Consider the following 18,192-nt stretch of genomic DNA (forward strand, 5'->3'; position numbering starts at 1 on the left):
GGTCTGGCTTCCAATCAGCCTGAATCTAGTTGATGACTGAGAGCCTCCCCTTTGGGACAATAACTGGTCTTGGCACACCCGCAACACTGGGAGCTATTAAAAATAAAATAGGATGCTTGGACAATCACAAAGGTTTGGGAGACAGCCAAGAGCTAGAGCAAATTTGAACACTAAGGTTTGTCTACACAAGGCCAACACTTCAAAAATGGGAGAGGTGGCTGTTTCATCTAATGCATAGAAACTAACACAGAGAATCAAGCAAAATGAAGAAAGAGAGAATGAAAGAATAAGATAAAACCTAAAAAAAAAAAAAACTTAAACAGACATAAGTAACTTACTAGATAAAAAGTTCAAAGTAATGATCAAAAAGACACTTAGCAAACTTGGGAGCAGACTGGATGGAACACAGTGAAAAATTCACAAAAAGATAAAAAAATAGAAAATACAAGTACTAAAAAGAACTGAAGAATACCATAAGTGAACTGAAAAATACACTAGAAGGTTCAACAGCAGACCAGATAAAGCAGAAGAAGAAAATCAATGAACTTGAAGACAGGACAAAGAAACTCATCCAATCAGAGAAGCAAGAAGGAAAAAGAATGAAAGAAAGTGAAGATAGTTTAAGGGACCTATAGGACAACAGCAAGTGAAATGACATTTGCATTATAGGAGTCCCAGGAGGAGAAGAGAGAGAAAGGAGCAGAACACTTATTGGATGAAATCATGGCTGAAAACTTCCCTAATCTGGTGAAGAAGCAGACATTCAGATCCAGGAAACCCAGATGGTACCAAATAAGATGAACCCCAACAGACTTACACCAAGAAACATAATTAAAAATGTCAAAGGTTAAGGACAACCAGAGAATCTTAAAAGCAGCAAGAGAAAACCAATTTGTTACACACACAAGACTATCAGCAGATTTTTCTGCAGAAACTTTGCAGGCCAGAAGGGAGTCACGTGATATATTAAAAGTGCTGAAAGAAAAAATACTTCAAACCAAGAATACTCTACCCAACAAAATTATCAATCAGAATTAAAGGAGAAATAAATAGCTTTACAGACAAGCAAAAGCTAAGTGCGTTTGTCACCATTAAACTGGCATTACAGGAAATGTTAAAGTGACTTCTTTAAACTGAAAGAAAAAGGTGTTAATTAGTAACAAGAAAAAATATGAAAATATAAATCTCACTGGTAAAGGTAAATATATAGTAAAGATAGTGAATTAATCACTTATAAAACTAGTATGAAGGTTAAAAGACAAAGTACTAAAAATAACTATAATTATATATGATAATTTGTTAAGGAATTCACCAGAGAAAAAGATGTAAGATGTGACATCAAAAATATAAAACATGGGTGGGGGGAGTGTAAAAATATAGAACTTTAGAATGCATTCAAACTCAACTTTTTATCAACTTAAAATAAACAGTTGTAAATATAAATTGTTATATTTAAGCTTCATGGTAACCACAAAGGAAAAAGCTATTGTAAATTCACAAAAGATAATTAGAAAGGAATCTAAGTATACCACTAAAGAAAGTCATCAAACCACAAAGGAAGAGAACAAGAGAAGAAAAAAGGAACAGAGGAACTACAAAACAGCCAGAAAACAATTAACAAAATGGAAATAGGTACATAACTATCAATAATTACTTTAAATGTAAATGAACTAGATTCTCCAATCAAAGACACAGAGTGGTTAAATGAATAAAAACACAAGACTCACCTTGTGATAAACCATAATGGAAAAAAAATATGAAAATGAATGTGTGTGTGTATATATATTATACATATATATGTAACTGAATCACTTTGCTGTGCAGTAGAAATTAATACAACTTTGTAAATCAACTATACTTCAATAAAATAAAATTTTAAAAAAGACTCATCTGTATCCTGCCTACAAGAGTCTCACTTCACACTTAAGGACACACAAACTGAAACTGAAGGAATGGAAAAAGATATTCCATGCAAATGGAAACCAAAAGAAAGCTAAGGTAGTTACACTTATATCAGACAAAATATACTTTAAAATAAAAGACAAAGAAAGGCATTACATAATGATAAAGGGGTCAATCACACAAAGAGGATTAAATATTTGTAAATATTTATGCACCCAACATAGAAACATCTAAATATATAAAGCAAATATTAACAAACCTAAAGGAAGAAAATAATAATAGGCAACTTTAATACCCCACTTCCAACAATGGATAGATCATCCAGACAGAAAATCAATAAGGAAACATTGGCCTTAAGTGGCACATTAGATGAGATGAACTTAACAGATCTACACAGAACAGTACATCCAAAAGCAGCAGAATAGCCATTCTCTCAAGTGCACATTGAACATTCTCCAAGATAGACCACATTAGGCCACACAATAAGTCTTAACTAACTTAAGAAGACTGAAATCACATCAAGGATCTTTTTTCACCAAAATGGTATTGAAGTAGAAACCAATTACAAGAAGAAAACTAGAAATTTCACAAATATGTGTAAATTACAAAACAAGCTACTGAACAACCAATGGGTCAACAAAGAAATCAAAAGAGAAATTTAAAAAAAATATCTTGAGACAAATGAAAATGGAAATACAACATACCAAAACTTATGGGATGTGGCAAAAGTAGTTTTAAAAATGAAGGTCATGCAATAAACGCCCATCTCAAGAAAGAATAAATATCCTAAATAGACAACCTAACTTTACAACTCAAGAAACTAGAAAAAGAACAAAATTTAGCAGAAGGAAAGAAATAACAAAAATCAGAGCAGAAATAAAATAGAGAGCAAAAAGACAATATAAAATATCAATGAAACAAAAAATTAGTTCTTGAAAAGTTAAAATTGAGAGGACTCAAATATATAAAATCAGAAATGAAAGAGGTGACATTACAACTGATACCACAGAAAAACAAAGTATTATAAGGGACTACTATGGACAATTATATACCAACAAACTGGATAACCTAGAAGTCATGGGTAAATTCCTAGAAATACAACCATCCAAGACTGAATCACAAATAAATGGAACATCTGAGCAGACTGATTACCAGTAAGGAGATTGAATCAGTAATCAAAAACCTCCCAACAAACAAAAGTCCAGGACCAGGTTGCTTCACTGGTGAATTCTAACAAATGTTCAAAGAAAAATTAATACTAATTTTTCTCAAACTCTTCCAAAACACAGAAGTGGAGGGAACACTTCTAAACTCATTTCATGAGGACAATTTTACCCTGATACTAAAACCAGACAAAGACACCAAAAGAAAGGAAAATTATAGGCTAATATCTCTGATAAACACAGATCTAAAAATCCTCAACAAAATATTTGCAAACTGAATTCAACAATACATTAAAAGGATCATACACCATAATCAAGTGGGACTTAATTCCAGAGGTGCAAGGATGATTCAGTATCCACAAGTCAATCAATGTGATAAACCACTTTAACAAAATGAAGGATAAAAGCATATGATCAGCTCAGTAAATGCAGAAAAAACATTTGACAAAATGTAAACATTTTATTTATGATAAAAGCTCTCAAGCAAGTAGGTACAGAGGGAACTTACCTCAACATAATAAATATCACATATGACAGTTCCACAGCTAATGGCATATTCAATGGTAAAAAGAGGAAAGCTTTTCTTCTAAGATCAGGAACAAGACAAAGATGCCCACTCTCACCGCTATTGTACAACATAGTATTGGAAGATTTAATCAGACAGCAATCAGACAAGAAACTTAAATAAAAAGCATGCAAATTGGAAAAAAAAAAAGTAAAACTTTCACTATATTCAGATGACATAATTTTATACAGTCATCTTTTGGTATCCATGTGGAATTGGTTCTAGGCTCCAGCCCTCACCAAAATCTGTGAATGCTCAACTCCCATATATAAAATGGCATAGTATTTTCATGTAAACTATGTACATTCTCCCATATATATAAATCATCTCTAAATTACTTACAATACCTAATACAATGTAAATGCTATGTAAATAGTTCTAGGTATGATGTAAATGCTATGTAAATAGTTGCGGGTGCATGACAAATTTAAGTTTTGCTTTTTGGAACTTTTTTTTTTTTTTTTTTTTTTTTACTTTCAATCCACGGTTGAATCTGCAGTTACAGAACTGGTGTATACAGACAGTCAATTGTATATAGAAAATTCTAAAGACACCACCAAAAATTGTTAGAACTAATAAGTAAATTCAGTAAAGTTGCAGGATACAAAATCAATACACAGAAATCAGTTGCATTTCTACACAGTATTAATGAACTATCTGAAAGACAAATGAAGAAAACAATCATGTTTACAACTGCATCAAAAAGAATAAAATACCTAGAAATAAATTTAACTGACCAAGTGAAAGGCCTGTACACTGAAAACTATAGGACTTTGAGGAAAGAAATTGAAGAACACAAATAAATGGAAAGATATTCTGTGCTCATGGATTGGGAGAATTACTGTTGTTAAAATGTCCATACTACCCAAAGCAATCTACAGATTCAAACAGCATTTTTCAGAGAAAAAGAAAAATCAATCCTAAAATTTGTATGGAATCACAAAAGACCTCAAATAGCCAAAGTAATCTTAAGTGATCTTAACCTTTGCTTGAGCAAAGGCGAAGACATCACACTCTCTGATTAAAAACTCTATTACAAAGCTATAGTAATCAAAACAGTATGGTACTAATATAAAAAAACAGTCACATTGATTAACAGAATAGAAAGCCCAGAAATAAACCCATGCATATATATAATCAATTACTGTACAACAAAGGAGCTAAGAATATACAATGGGAAAAGGACAGTCTCTTCAGTAAATGGTTCTGGGAAAACTGGACAGCCACATGCAAAAGTATCAAATCGGACTATTGTCTTACACTATACACAAAGATTAATGCAAAATGGATTAAAGACTTGAATGTAAAATCTTAAAAACCATAAAACTCCAAGAAGAAAGCATAGGCAATATGGTTCTTGATGCTGGTCTTGGCAACAATTTTGGGGGGATTTGACACCAAAAGCAAAGGGAATAAAAGTGAAAATAAACAAATGGGAATACATCAAACTAAAAAGCTTCTGAACAGCAAAGGAGAAAAAGCAAAAAGGCAACTTACTGAATGGGAGAAAATGTTTGCAAATCATATACTTGATAAGGGGTTAATATCCAAAACATATATAGAATGCCTACAACTCAGCTAAAAATCAAACAATCTGCTTAAAATATGGGCAGAGGAAGTAAACACATATTTTTTTACAAAGAAGACATACAGATAGCCAATAAGTACATGAAAAGATGCTCAACATCACTAAACAACAGGGAAATGTAAATCAAAACCACAATGAGATATCACTTCACATCTGTTAGAATAACTATTATCAGAAAGACAAGAGATAACAAATGTTGGCCAAAATGTAGAGGAAAGTGAACCCTTGTGCACTATTGATGGGAACGTAAATGGTGCAGTCACTATGAAAAACATTATGAAGTTTCCTCAAAAAATTAAAAATAGAATTACCATATGATCCGAAAATTTCACTCTGGGTATTTATCCAAAGAAAATAAAAACACTAATTCAAAAAGATGTATGCACCACCATGTTTACTGCAGCATTATTTACAATAGCCAAGATATGTAAACAACATATATGTCCATGGATATATGAATGGATAAAGAAACTGTGATATATATATATATATATCAGCTAAGTGAAATAAGTCAGACAGAGAAAAACAGATACAATAGGATCTAACTGATATGTAGAATCTGAAAAAAAAAACCTCATAGATACAGCGAACAGCTTGTTCAGTGGTTCTCAAACCTGGGGCTGAGGGGTAGAGGAAATGGGTGAAGGGAGTCTAAAGGTACAAACTTCCAGTCATAAAATAAATACATCATGGGGATGTAATGTACAGCATGGTGACTATAGTTATAATACTGTGCTGCATATTTGAAAGCTGCTAAGACAGTAGATCTTATAACTTCTCATCACAGGAAAAAATTCTATAACTGTATGGTGACGATTTCAACTAGACTTATTGTGGTGATCGTTTTACAATATATACAAAATATCAAATCACTGTCAAATACCTGAAACTAATATAATGTTGTATGTCAATTATACCTAATAAAAATCACCTAAATAAAAATAAATGTTATAAGTGCTCTGTTGAGGATTTTTGTAGCAGGGAACAAAAGGGGAAAGGGGAGCCACAGTTAGACCTTTTGACAGGGACATCACATGCAGTTATGTAGTGCGCAAACTGCATAGTCATATGTGGTGACCCTGTTTACTTTCTCAGAAGCTTAGTACTCAAAAAAAAGAAATCAAAGCTCATATCTTATAAATTTAAAACAGATAAAGCAGTGCTTAACACACTAAATCTCAAGGTTTTAAAGACCTTTCCAGCCTTTCTTTTGTAAGCTAAAATAAAACTACATTTTAAACAAAACTGTATTTATCAATAATGGAAACTCAGTGGAGTGGCAAAATACTATGATTAACTGGATAGAAAATTTGAGGGACTAGCTATTGTTACCCTCATAGTTATAGGCACAAAACTGGGAATAAGAAAAATTGAGAAACGTTTGTGAGATAACCCAGCTCAAATTCAAGGCCGAGACCCAAGTTCAAGGCCGAGACCCAAGTTCAAGGCCTGCACCTCCTCCTGAAACCACATTGCTATGTTACATCCACAGATTCTACTCTTTTACTAACCCCTTATCATGTCTCAAAATGAATTGAACTACCTGTAGGACAATGGGAAAATTAGAATAAATCCATAGTGTCATTCCACTCAGACAAGATGGTGATGTCCATTTACACTCATAACAATTGAAAGAGTAGTTTCACATAAAGGCCTGCCTTGCCTTGTATAGACAGAAAATAGGACCTCTACACCACGGGCTACTTAAGAGCAGAGTCTTCTTTCCACAACATAGGGTATGCCACCTGACACATATAGGCAGTTAGTAAAATACTTGTTGAATGACTGAATTAAATCATAAGTGTAAAGTTTTCTCCCACAGCCCTTTCTGCATCTGAGGTCCATATGAGTGGGTGAAATGTACAACTTAAAACTTTCTACATTTACTCATTCAAACTGTGGTGCCTATGGAAATGGGAATGGCTGAAAGCTGGAGAGAGTGATCTGAATTCTTCAAAAAGAAAAATACAGCTCCCCTTCCTCTCCCTGCATTGTCTATCTGCTTTGGAGAGCAAAACTACTTGCATAAGCTGAATGAGACACATCAGGCTCTGATAGCAGGTTCCAAGAATCTGCCCTGTGCCAAGCACTATGTGCACACAATAAGTATGAATGGCATAGAAACTGAGGCACAGCTGGCTTATTCAAGGCCACACGTTTTAAAAGGCAGGACAGGAATTCCAGCCAGATCTCCTTGATTTCAGAATTCATGCTCTTACTGCACCACAGTACTTTTCAAGATACATTAAATTATACAATTTATATAATGACAATCATGTATTACAAACGTAATCATGATTACAAAACTCATTACAATGTACTTCTTTACTTGCATTAACAGGATTGCTTTCTTTCCTAATTCTTTCAGACAATCAGTCAATGTTATTTGAACAGTTAAAATACACTTTAAAGATGTGTGAGAATAATATTTTATTGACAAATTCAGTGATATGTTTGAATTAAATAGCAATTTGTCAAAAATTCTAATTGCCCACCAGATTTACAAGTGACCTACAAAACTTGTAAATGCTTCTAATGCATAAACAAATTAGCACGGCTGCTTTATGAAGTGATAAATTACACTGTGCCATCAGGCACATACAGGGGTGCCACATTGAAGAACTGATTCAAAAGCATTCCTGAATGTTTAGGTCTGATCTGCATTTAAATTTCCTGTGTTAATAGCTACAACAAAACTATGCAGAGTCTTGGGCAAATAAACATGATAACCACCAAAGATTGACACTTTAGTGGAGGAGAAAGTAGTGATAGAGAATGCAGAATGTCTACCATTACAGAACTAAAAGAAATTGTAGTTGGCAGTCTGGAATAGTTAAGAAGTTCTTGTAGAGATGTTTGTAAAGTTCCTTCTGCTAGTACTAAACTCAGTACTTTCTAGAAAGTGCTACACTGACATTATTCCATGTGGGAATTGTTTCTAAAGTAAATGGAAATGTCTTGTGTGTTGCATTTCATAATGAATTTCGAACTAAATAAATAGAATAGATTTTAATGTATACACTAAAGAAAACTGTGCTTTCTGCTTCAAACCGTTCTTCTCAAAGACTTCACAGCACTCCACCCCAACTCCCTGGTCTCCAGAAGCTGAAAGAAGGATGGACTTTCCTGTCACAGTCACAGGGCGTTGGTAGGAACTCAGGAAGGGGGTTGGGGGAGGGAGAAGAAAATGTGAACAAAGAGCCATGAATGACTATCCTCCCCTCTATTCACTTTCTCACTTAGGGGTTATAGTTGTGTAGCCCACTATCAGCATCACAGAAATAATAATAGAGGAATAGTTGCTGACGGCAGCAGTGAACTTTGACTCTCAACTCCCTCCCACATACCCCTCAGGCATCCTAACATGATGATAAGGACTGTAATGGTATTGCCTGCATAAAGTTGTTTCAAAGCCTCTGATAGTATCAAGGATCTTCTGTGGTCCTTTGAGCCTTGAAAGGGTGAAAAACAGCTTGTAAAAGATGCTTTTATTCAGATGTAGACTCTGGTGGATTCCTGGTCTATGTGAACTTCTGTGATGTTTCAAAATGTCTTTAACAACATCTGTCTTTTCAGTCTCCGGTGATACTTTGACACCTAATGTAACTGAACTATCACAACTGATGTCTTTTCTGAATCTACACACATAAGTATTTTAACAAATGTGGACGTGTAAACATCTAGAAACTGGTAAACATGACTGCTCATGGAGACTGGCTCCAAAAATAAATTTGCCTTGTATTATGTGAAAAATATGACATGGGTTTACCTCATGACTATGATTTTTTGCTTTTATAATTCTTGAGTTCAGCTTCAGTAGAATGTGCAATACTAAAAAGCAATACTTTTGGAGTATTTGTCTTCTGTTAAATTTTAACAAAATTGTTATAGCTAATATTTTTATTAGGGTTATTAAAATTTCTTTAAGTATTAGTAGAACCAAACTTTTAACTTATCTATTTCCTCCTTTAAATGAGTGATTTATGAAAATTTATTTTATAAATTTATTTCATAAACGCTGTAATGAGTGCTTTAAGCAATTAACTACATAAAATATTTTTAGTAAATCTTGATTTAAGTAAAATATAAATTATCTAACAGTTTCTATTTTTTATTTAAGTTACATATCACTGAATTCAAGGCATTTAGTAATGTGTCAGACTGTGGGAGTTAAGTCACATGGGTAGTTCATAATATATGACCTATTTGTGTACTTTATTCTGCAAACAAATTTACTTGTTGCACTAGGTTTAAATCAGCAAGGCCATTTGAAATTCAAAAACTGAAAAAAAAAAAAAAGTCCATCAAATTAGCTCACTAAACAAATCACTGAGAACAAAAAAATGGAAAAGAAATTCCTCTAATATAAAATCTGTTTTTCTCTCTGCATATTTTAAATTAATCAATATATTTCTTATCAGTTTCCCAATATTATAAACTCTGTAAAGTTGACTGGTACCATAATGGTAGATGAACTAAAATAATTGACAAGAATCAAATATTTCTTACTTTAATTGGTACACAGGGATATTTACACATATATATGCATAAGAACAAGCATGCTTGTTTACATATGTACATGAAATAAGGTCACACAAATATCTATCACTTTAAAAAAGTTGATGGCATCACTGAACAACTAAATATAAGAGATTTATTTCTAATAATCTTCCTTGCAAAATATTTCATGCTGTTTAACAGGCAACATTCCAGAAATATGTATACCACCTAACTCATTTCTTAACTGCAAATGTGGTCACATGAATTCATTACAGAGCTATAATAAAAATATGCATAATACCAATTTACCCTTGCACAAAGGATACATTGATAAATCTCTATCATTGAAGCAAATTTCAAGCTCTTGTCATTAGCAGCTAATATATGCACATCAAGGTGAAATAATAATACTGCAGCTGGTTATAAATTATAATTTAGATTTCCATGGTTGATCTCTTTGCTCTTTATCTTATATTATTTAAATAAGGTTATTTTGACATATATTTGTAACAGTATTAGACATAAAGATGCACTTGATTAATCAACTCTAGTTTTTATAAAAGTACATCTATACATTAACAAAACCAGTAAATTTTTAACAAATATGTTATATCACAATATAAAAGACAAATTCTTCTTCCTCGTTTTCCATGCAACATTAAGGAAGCATACATAACATTGTTACCTAGCTGGAATAAAATATTTTTAAATCCCCAGTATGTGTTTCTGTTATGAGTATATGTGAGTGTGTGTGTTAGCTGAATATACATACCCAGTTCCATCAGCCCTTCTAATAGTAGCATATGTAGGCATTTGTTTTCCATTTAACTGGAAAAACCAAAATGCTAGCAATAAGGCAGAAAGTAAAAAGAACAATTTTTTGTTTAGGTTATCTTGTCCTTTATAGTACTGCACAAACATGAGTAGAAACAGAAAAATTCTAACTTTAGAAACTGTAGCATGTAAATGTTTCCACCAGGCAAATTGTCACGACAAACTGGATAGCATCAGTGAAAGTAGCTCCATACTTTCTTGGCTACAAAACTGGAAAGAGAAAACCTTGACGCAAGAGACCTCTTCAGATAAAAACCACAGTTTCTCAGCCAAAGGCGACTCCTCTCTCTTCTCCAAAGTGCCTAATCAGCTAATTTTTAAATGTTATGAGTCAACAACAAACGATAGGCTCTTCTCTACTCTTCGCTCTCATTCTAGGTCAAATTATCCAAAATTCAACTTTTTTAATGCACAAATGATAAATGAACATCTAAAACTTTATTCAAAGTTTAATAAAGAAAAACAGTCTCCATCCAGATAGTTTATATGGACATTCAGAAAGGTAGTACAAATGATTATATAATCTAGAAAGAACAGAATTTTTCCAAAAGAATAGTGGAGTCAAGTATACCTTCCAAATTTCTATTTATGTCTTTACTAATACATTGGAAATAACTCCATTGACAAAGCTAACCTAATTTTCAGTTACGCCAAATAATACTATCTCAACCAGTTAAAATTTGAAAAGCACTGAGGCAGTAAATGGCAGTGACCCAAAATTCTATTATCACAGCTCAAGTTTCACTAACTTGTGAGTATTTACTTTGTCAACCCTAAATACAAACAATACAGCCACAATGTACATTAGAGAAAATGAAGAGTTCCCACAAAGTTTTTGCAATAGCTGCTTCTTTTTTTTTTTCATGTAAAAGATACATGAAGAAGATAACCATATTAAACTAAGAAATGGTAAAAAGGGAATGTATAAATAATTCTACATATAACATACTAATTACAAGTTTAAAGATAATAATATTTACTTGTCAAAAGTGTTCTTCAGCAGAGATTTATCATCCTTTTTTGAGATGTTATAACAAATCAATCCCTTAATAATCACACAATTATCTTTATAATTCATGGGGAAAAGCAATTTATTAAAATGGAGATATTCATTAACACATTTGGAAATTTTGGGTGATTCATTCTTCTATTCCAATATCTAATAATTAAAACAGGTTAGTTATACAATCTAGTTAGATATACACTCTAATAAGTACCACACCAAGGAAAAGCAATAAGTTTGGAAATTTTAAATGTCCAAATATTTCTTCCACAGATCTTATTTGTGCTTTATTATTGTCTTACCTCAATGATTTTGTCATGAATCTCCAAGCCATCTGCTCTATCAGCAGGTCCATTTTCCAAAATCTTTGAAACATAAATTCCTTCCATTGGTGTTTCTTCTTGATTATCCTTTAAAAAATAAAACCTTTAGCAGTAAGAAAGATGTAAACAAAATTTTAAGTTGGATAAAAAACAATTTAGTAAATGTAACATTGACAAGCCTCTCTAAACATGCAATTCTCTTTCTTAGCTGGAGAATTGGTACTGAATTTTAACTTACTTAACACCAAATAGTCATTAATCAAGATGGCAGCTTTAATGAATGAACATCTTTGACAAGATTATCTAGTTACCTCATGTTTTTCAGTACACATAAAAGCTATGGGGAAAGGGCATGAACAATGATAACAATGGGATTCTAAGTACTGTTTATAAAACGTCTCATGTAGAAAGAGGTATAGCAATTAAAAAGGGCTATAAGTTAAAGAAAACAAAAAGCATATCCAGCCTAACTATATAATTGGTTTGAAATGTGGTCATAGTTCTGAAAATATAACTTAGCCTCACGATGTGACAGATTTGGAAATATAGCTCTGACTGTATCTATTCACAGGGGAGACTAGGAGCTTACTCAAGTATAAAATCCCAAAAGATCAACTCCAAATTGTAGGAGAACCCATTCAAAGCTAATCTTTACACAGTTCCAGGTACAATGAGACTAATGATTAATTAAACCTCAAACACATAGCCAATATCATACATATAGGACATTTTAGCAAGTCACAGAAAACCAATTACCCTGCAAAACTTATTTAGGGAAAATGTCCAACATTCTATAATAATACACTGTATAATTTAAAATGTCATTTTGCTTTATAGCAAGTTAAACAAAATTATTTCTCCTTAATCAGCCTTCTTTAACATGAATTGTAAGAGGCTCTTAAAAGTGTCTAGTGTCATCTAAATGTCAAACACCCTACTAGCATTTATAAAAATATTCCTTAGGGGAAAAGAAAACAAAAATGATATGCTGAAAAGACTTTTATCTTTTCATAATAAATGGCAACTGTTCTAGAAACAGAATACAGCAGTCATTAGTTGCTAGGTTTTCGAAATGCTGAATACAAAGAGGAAATATGTCATTGCCATCCTGGCCTGAACACAGCATATGTCCAACAATGCTCAGACAGTTTCTGTGGCCAACGTCTGCAATGCAGGATGCAAAACTTTCATGGCAGCTGATTGGAAAATGAAAGAACATGATTTTTTAAAAATTTCACTACCTTTCCTAGTTAAGATGAAAATTAAGTTTATGTACTATTTGAAGGATATGAAAGAACATTGCAACTACAGTATTTGGTATAAGTTTATTAACTCATGCATTTTGAAAACAATTGGCATCAATGTAGAAAAAATTATTCATTCAATTTAATAAAAAATTTGATTTGGGGAGCCAAAAGTATATAAAATCAACTATCTTTTTTAGACATGGTATTACCTATGTAATTGTGAAAACAATTATCCCTCATTTCAACTTATTTTAACTCTTCATTCATTCATTCAAGATATTTTATAAACTGCCTGGTCTGTGTTAGCATCTGAAAACTGACCAATTTGACATAATAAATAAGAGGTACAAGCAAGCAATGTACCTGTCTAAGATTATCAAATAGAAATTGCCTATATGTGTTATTGTGAAATAGGTTTATTTAAGAAATTTGCCAACAGGGCTGTATGATGTAGGTAAAATGTGAAATGTACTCTTTTTTTTTTTTTAAGTAGCAAAGCCGTTGTTTTATTTTTCTCAAAAAAATTCTCGGTTTGTTCTGGAATATTTATACTGGAACATTTGCATTTTGATGACAAGCACTATTTTAAAGATTAAACCTTCTTTTTTTTTTTGTTTGCTTGTTTTTTTTACTTAAAATCCACAAATGAAAGCTAAGTCTTCTATTATTTTAAGCAAAGAGGTGCATTTAAGCAAAGAGGTGCATTAACAGGGTGGGTTACCTGATTTGGTCGACCTCCTATAATATTGAATCCCAAAGTGTCATTTTCTCTTTCTAACACAATAGTGAATGGCTTATGCTCTCCATCCTAGAAGAAAAGGGATAAAATAACTGACTAGTTAAAAAATATAAAAGAAAAAAAATGCTACAATAAAGGTGTTTTTTAACTGTAAATAAATTGACTTGAAAAAGAGAAAACCTTAAAATCTTAAAATTAAGGATGGCTGAATTTGGGAGGTTAATTTCTTCCTGAATTTACTTTGAAAGTATGTATTTGAAGGAACAACCATGCATGTGAGAAAAATAACTATTTTCAAAAATGACTAAATGGCTTTGCATGTTTATACATGCAGCTTTTATCCTAACTCAGCATCTGATTCTGACTCCACTGTAACTTAAACAGATTTCTGATTCGACCATGCAGGTATCCTTATTTTTTCCCTCCATTAGCCCATGGTAAGGCTCATCCCCCCAGATGAGTAAAATAAATTGTTAAAGAATCTAAGAAATATTTTATGTAATAATTTCACTTTGGAAAATCTTAAGGGATGTAAATAATAGTGAGCTATTTATAAATTTATTTCAACAGTAATATTCACATTGCTACTGAAATACAGGATTTTGTAGGTTACAGTAATCGTAATTTTAAATGGTATTTTTATTTGGTTTTGCAGAATTTTAAAAAGAGAGGATTTATGCTAACTAAAGCAGTATGTATTGCTTTCCTGATGGCCAAATAACAGTTAAACAAACAGGAATTATATCTACAAACCTGCTTGTTAAAAAAGACCAATTTAAACATAAGATGAAATAGTGCAAGGCTATATGAATTTTAATCATGGTTATTCATATTATTAACTATTCTAGGAAATTACATATTTGGCAATTACTTCAGAATGATAAATTTCCATAAACATCATCACCACTGCTACCATCATCACCACCTTTTCCCAGGAACTTTTCCCAGGCAGTGTGCACAGCAGCCCCTGCTGGTAGTGGGAAAACATTACTGAGCAGCACGAAGCCTTTTGGTAAGCAGTCTGCAGATCATGGTCAGTTTTGCCTCACTTCTCAGAACCACAGCTTGACTTCTCGACTTGTTGCATGGACTTCTCTGTCATATAATCTAGCCTTGCTCCTTTCCACCAACCACTGCTTCCCCAAGACCTTGAACCCTGAACTGGTATTACAGACCATACTTCTGTGCTTCTCTCTGGTCCTCCCATTTTTGTAAATTTATGTGGATGTAAATATGAGAGAGAAAGAATCATAGAGAGCATCCAAACTTTTAATAAGTGTGTGCTTCCGTTTATCAGAGTAGAAACAGTTCAGCCTCTCACACTTCAATAATCCTTTTAAGGTTCAAGGACAGAAGCTTCTAAATTCGGTGCCTGAGTTGGAGGCTATGCAAAGCAGTTCCAAATGGGCATCACCCTGGGTTGCTCCTCCCCAGGAGGTTGGGGAATGAAAACAGCTCCTTGAACGGAGTGTAAGTTCTGCTAAATCCCTGCTCACCATGGCAGCGGCCAACAATGTCAAACACTGTGCAGAAGTCCTTCAGAAGAGAAGGAACATCTTTATAAACAAGCCTCTTGTCACGAGCCGCTGCAAAGAGGCTTGTTTATTCCGTCAGAAAGCCGGCAGTCCATGAACACAGTTCAGGGCCAGCAACCTCGACAAAGAAGGGAAACATCCCAGGAGGTCACACGGCTAGTCTGAGCGCAGATATATGTGAGCTCTCAGACTAGGTTCCCCAAGTCTCACACTCACCCACTCACGTTCCACTAATAATGAAATCTGGAAGCACTTAAGAACTATTTAGGGAAGGTCGGGGTGATGAAAAGAACCCTGCAGGTCTAAGAAATCCTATCTCTTAATTTCTTAACTCCAAGTTATCCTGGTTTCCCGTATCCCTGAGTCCCTGTGCTGAGTACAAAGTGGCTGATATGGGTGGTTTGGTAGGGAAACTAAGTCATGCATAGCCAAAGGTGTGGGAATGACACGTCCCGGGATGCTAGCCAGCGGGAGAGGGAGGCAGGTTAGGAGAGGTCCTCGCTACCTGGCTTTCCTTCTCTAACTGGTTTCAGGCCGAGGCCGAAGGTACAAAAAATACGCAGAGAGGGTAGGCAGGAGAGTGAAAGATGGGAAGCAAGGGTCTGGGTGGGAAAAGGAGTTTTCCTAATTCTTCGTTCTCCGACTAAAAGTTGGAATTTAATCTGTTTAACTCTTTTCCAATCCCAATATAAGTAGAAAGGGGACAATCCTTGTAAACTGCAAAACTAATACACTCGAAAGATACTAATAGTATAGGATGATCAGGGCGGTGAATGTTTCTTCCTACCACATAAAGAAGGATGTCACTTTGCGAAGGAATTCTGAAGTGCCAGAAAGAACCGTTCCCCTTTCCACCCCGATCGACCATTCCCCGGGTGCCGACCCCTCAGTGCTTACCCGGCCGCGGCCGCCGCCCGGGTCCCTGGCGAAGTTGCGGACGTGAGCCATGTACTGGGTGAACTTCTTCTGGTACCTGCGGGCCGTGAGCAGCACCTCCCCCTGCAGCGCCCAGAGCTGCGCCAGCAGCGCCTTCTCGCGCCGCCTCCAGGCCAGGACTTGAGGCCCTGGCGCCCGCCCGCTCCCGCCACGGACTCCCGGCGTCCCGCCGCGGCGGACCCTGGGCGCTGAGCCGCAGCCCCCCCGCGCGGACGCGTCCCCGCCGCCCTGGCCGCACGGCCCGGAGACGCAGCCCCGGCGGCGGTGGCGGGCAGGGCCGAAGTCGCAGCGCTCCACGTGCGCCGCCAGCTCGCGCAGCCCGACCGAGTGGCCGCAGCCGCGGGCGCGGTAGTCGCACTGGGCGCGCAGCTTCTGGACGAGGCTGCGCAGAGGCAGCACCCGGTACAGATCGCCCGGCGCCAGGGGCTGGCACTGCAGCGGGCACCGGCGCCTCCGCGCCGCCCAGGGCAGCAGGCAGCGGGCGCAGAAGACGTGCCCGCACGGCGTGCACAGGGGCTCCTCCAGCACCTGGCCGCACAGCCTGCACTGGAAATCCGGGTCCACCGCTTCGGCGAAGCGCTCCAGGGCAAAGCCCATGGTAGGGATGGGGGAAAAGGGGGAGCGAACGAGGAGTCCACTTTCTCCGAACCCCTTGTCCCCCCACGAACTACCACAGGGACAGTGCACCCGCTGCGATGGCTCATCGGAGGGGAGGAGAAGGGTGAGGGATTGTGATCTCAGAGTTTGTTAGGCTTGAAGTTTTCTGGCTCCGACTAGGTCCCCTGACTCAGCCGTATTGATACGAATAGACGCCACTTCCAGTGGCCTCCCTCCCCCCAACCCCGCACTCCCAACCTGCCCACTCCTTCGCTGCTCTGCAATTTATGTTCTTTCAAATTTTGTCTGCGGAGAGCTGAGGCCAGCTTACAGTGGTCCTTTGGAAAGCTGTGTGCCCGTTTGCCTGAACAGTGAGATTCAAGCAGTCCTTGGGCAGAGCTGGTAATGGGCACAGCGCGGGTGTTGAGAAACAACACAACTCCAGCAGAATGAAAGCTCCCTCCGGAGGAGCAGGATCTTTGTTCGGTTTTCCTCTGAATCAGCATCGTCCCGCACTCAGTCGTTCTTCAATAAACGTGTTTGAAATCGATGCACTTCTGTTCTTTCAAATCAACTACAAAATCATCAGCTAAGTGTCTGCAACCGAAGGAAATCACTGTGAGGTATCTACAGAGCCCGGCTTCTCAAATCACGATCCAGAAATCGGGTGAGTGTAAGCGAGGCGGGATGATGACTGACAGCAAAGACCGGGAAAAGGCCAGGTGCTCGCCTTAGGACACCACCCTCTTAGGGAGAACTTGAACCGCCCTTCAAGATCTCCTACGGTGGGAGGACGCTAGGATTCTGTTACCTGGCAGTCTGGCTGCAGGTTCAATCGCCACACCATCCGTCTTCTACCTCCACAGCCATTTTACCTTTGGGAATGGGAATGTGATCATTTGGGCACCTGGAAATGAGAATTAAAGGAAATGATGATGAAAGAAAGAAGTGAAATAATAGCAATAAAATAATGAACCGCTTGCCTCTATTTGTCTTGAATATACAATTTAGGTCAAACTGCCCCTCCCTCCAGTTTGACTCTTCAAAGTGTGTAGCAGCCAGGCCTTACAGAAAACATGCAGTAAGGGAACCCTCAAAGCCCTCCTGCCCCAGCTTCCTTCACCATCTTCTGAACCTTAGGAATGCAAAGCAACCCTATGGCCGGGCTACACACCACTTATTGCCATTATCCTGATGCTACTTCCACATAACTTAGGATGAGCTTCCTAAATTAGTCATTGATGATTCCTCATTGTTCCC

General features: G+C 36.2%; 1 protein-coding gene across 1 annotated transcript in view; it reads right to left on the reverse strand.

Moving 5' to 3' along the window:
* Positions 1-16,932, reverse strand: part of PDZRN4 (PDZ domain containing ring finger 4) — a 375,783-nt gene extending 358,851 nt beyond the window's left edge. Inside the window, exons 1-3 of the mRNA XM_065886738.1 lie at positions 16,297-16,932; positions 13,847-13,933; positions 11,858-11,965 (exon numbers count right to left, since the gene is read on the reverse strand). Of these exons, the coding sequence (XP_065742810.1) occupies positions 11,858-11,965; positions 13,847-13,933; positions 16,297-16,932 (831 nt within the window). The remainder of the gene's footprint in view (positions 1-11,857; positions 11,966-13,846; positions 13,934-16,296) is intronic.
* Between the last annotated feature and the right edge of the window lie 1,260 nt (positions 16,933-18,192).

Source organism: Phocoena phocoena, chromosome 11 (genome assembly GCF_963924675.1).
Source record: "Phocoena phocoena chromosome 11, mPhoPho1.1, whole genome shotgun sequence".
In the NCBI taxonomy this organism is placed as follows: domain Eukaryota; kingdom Metazoa; phylum Chordata; class Mammalia; order Artiodactyla; family Phocoenidae; genus Phocoena; species Phocoena phocoena.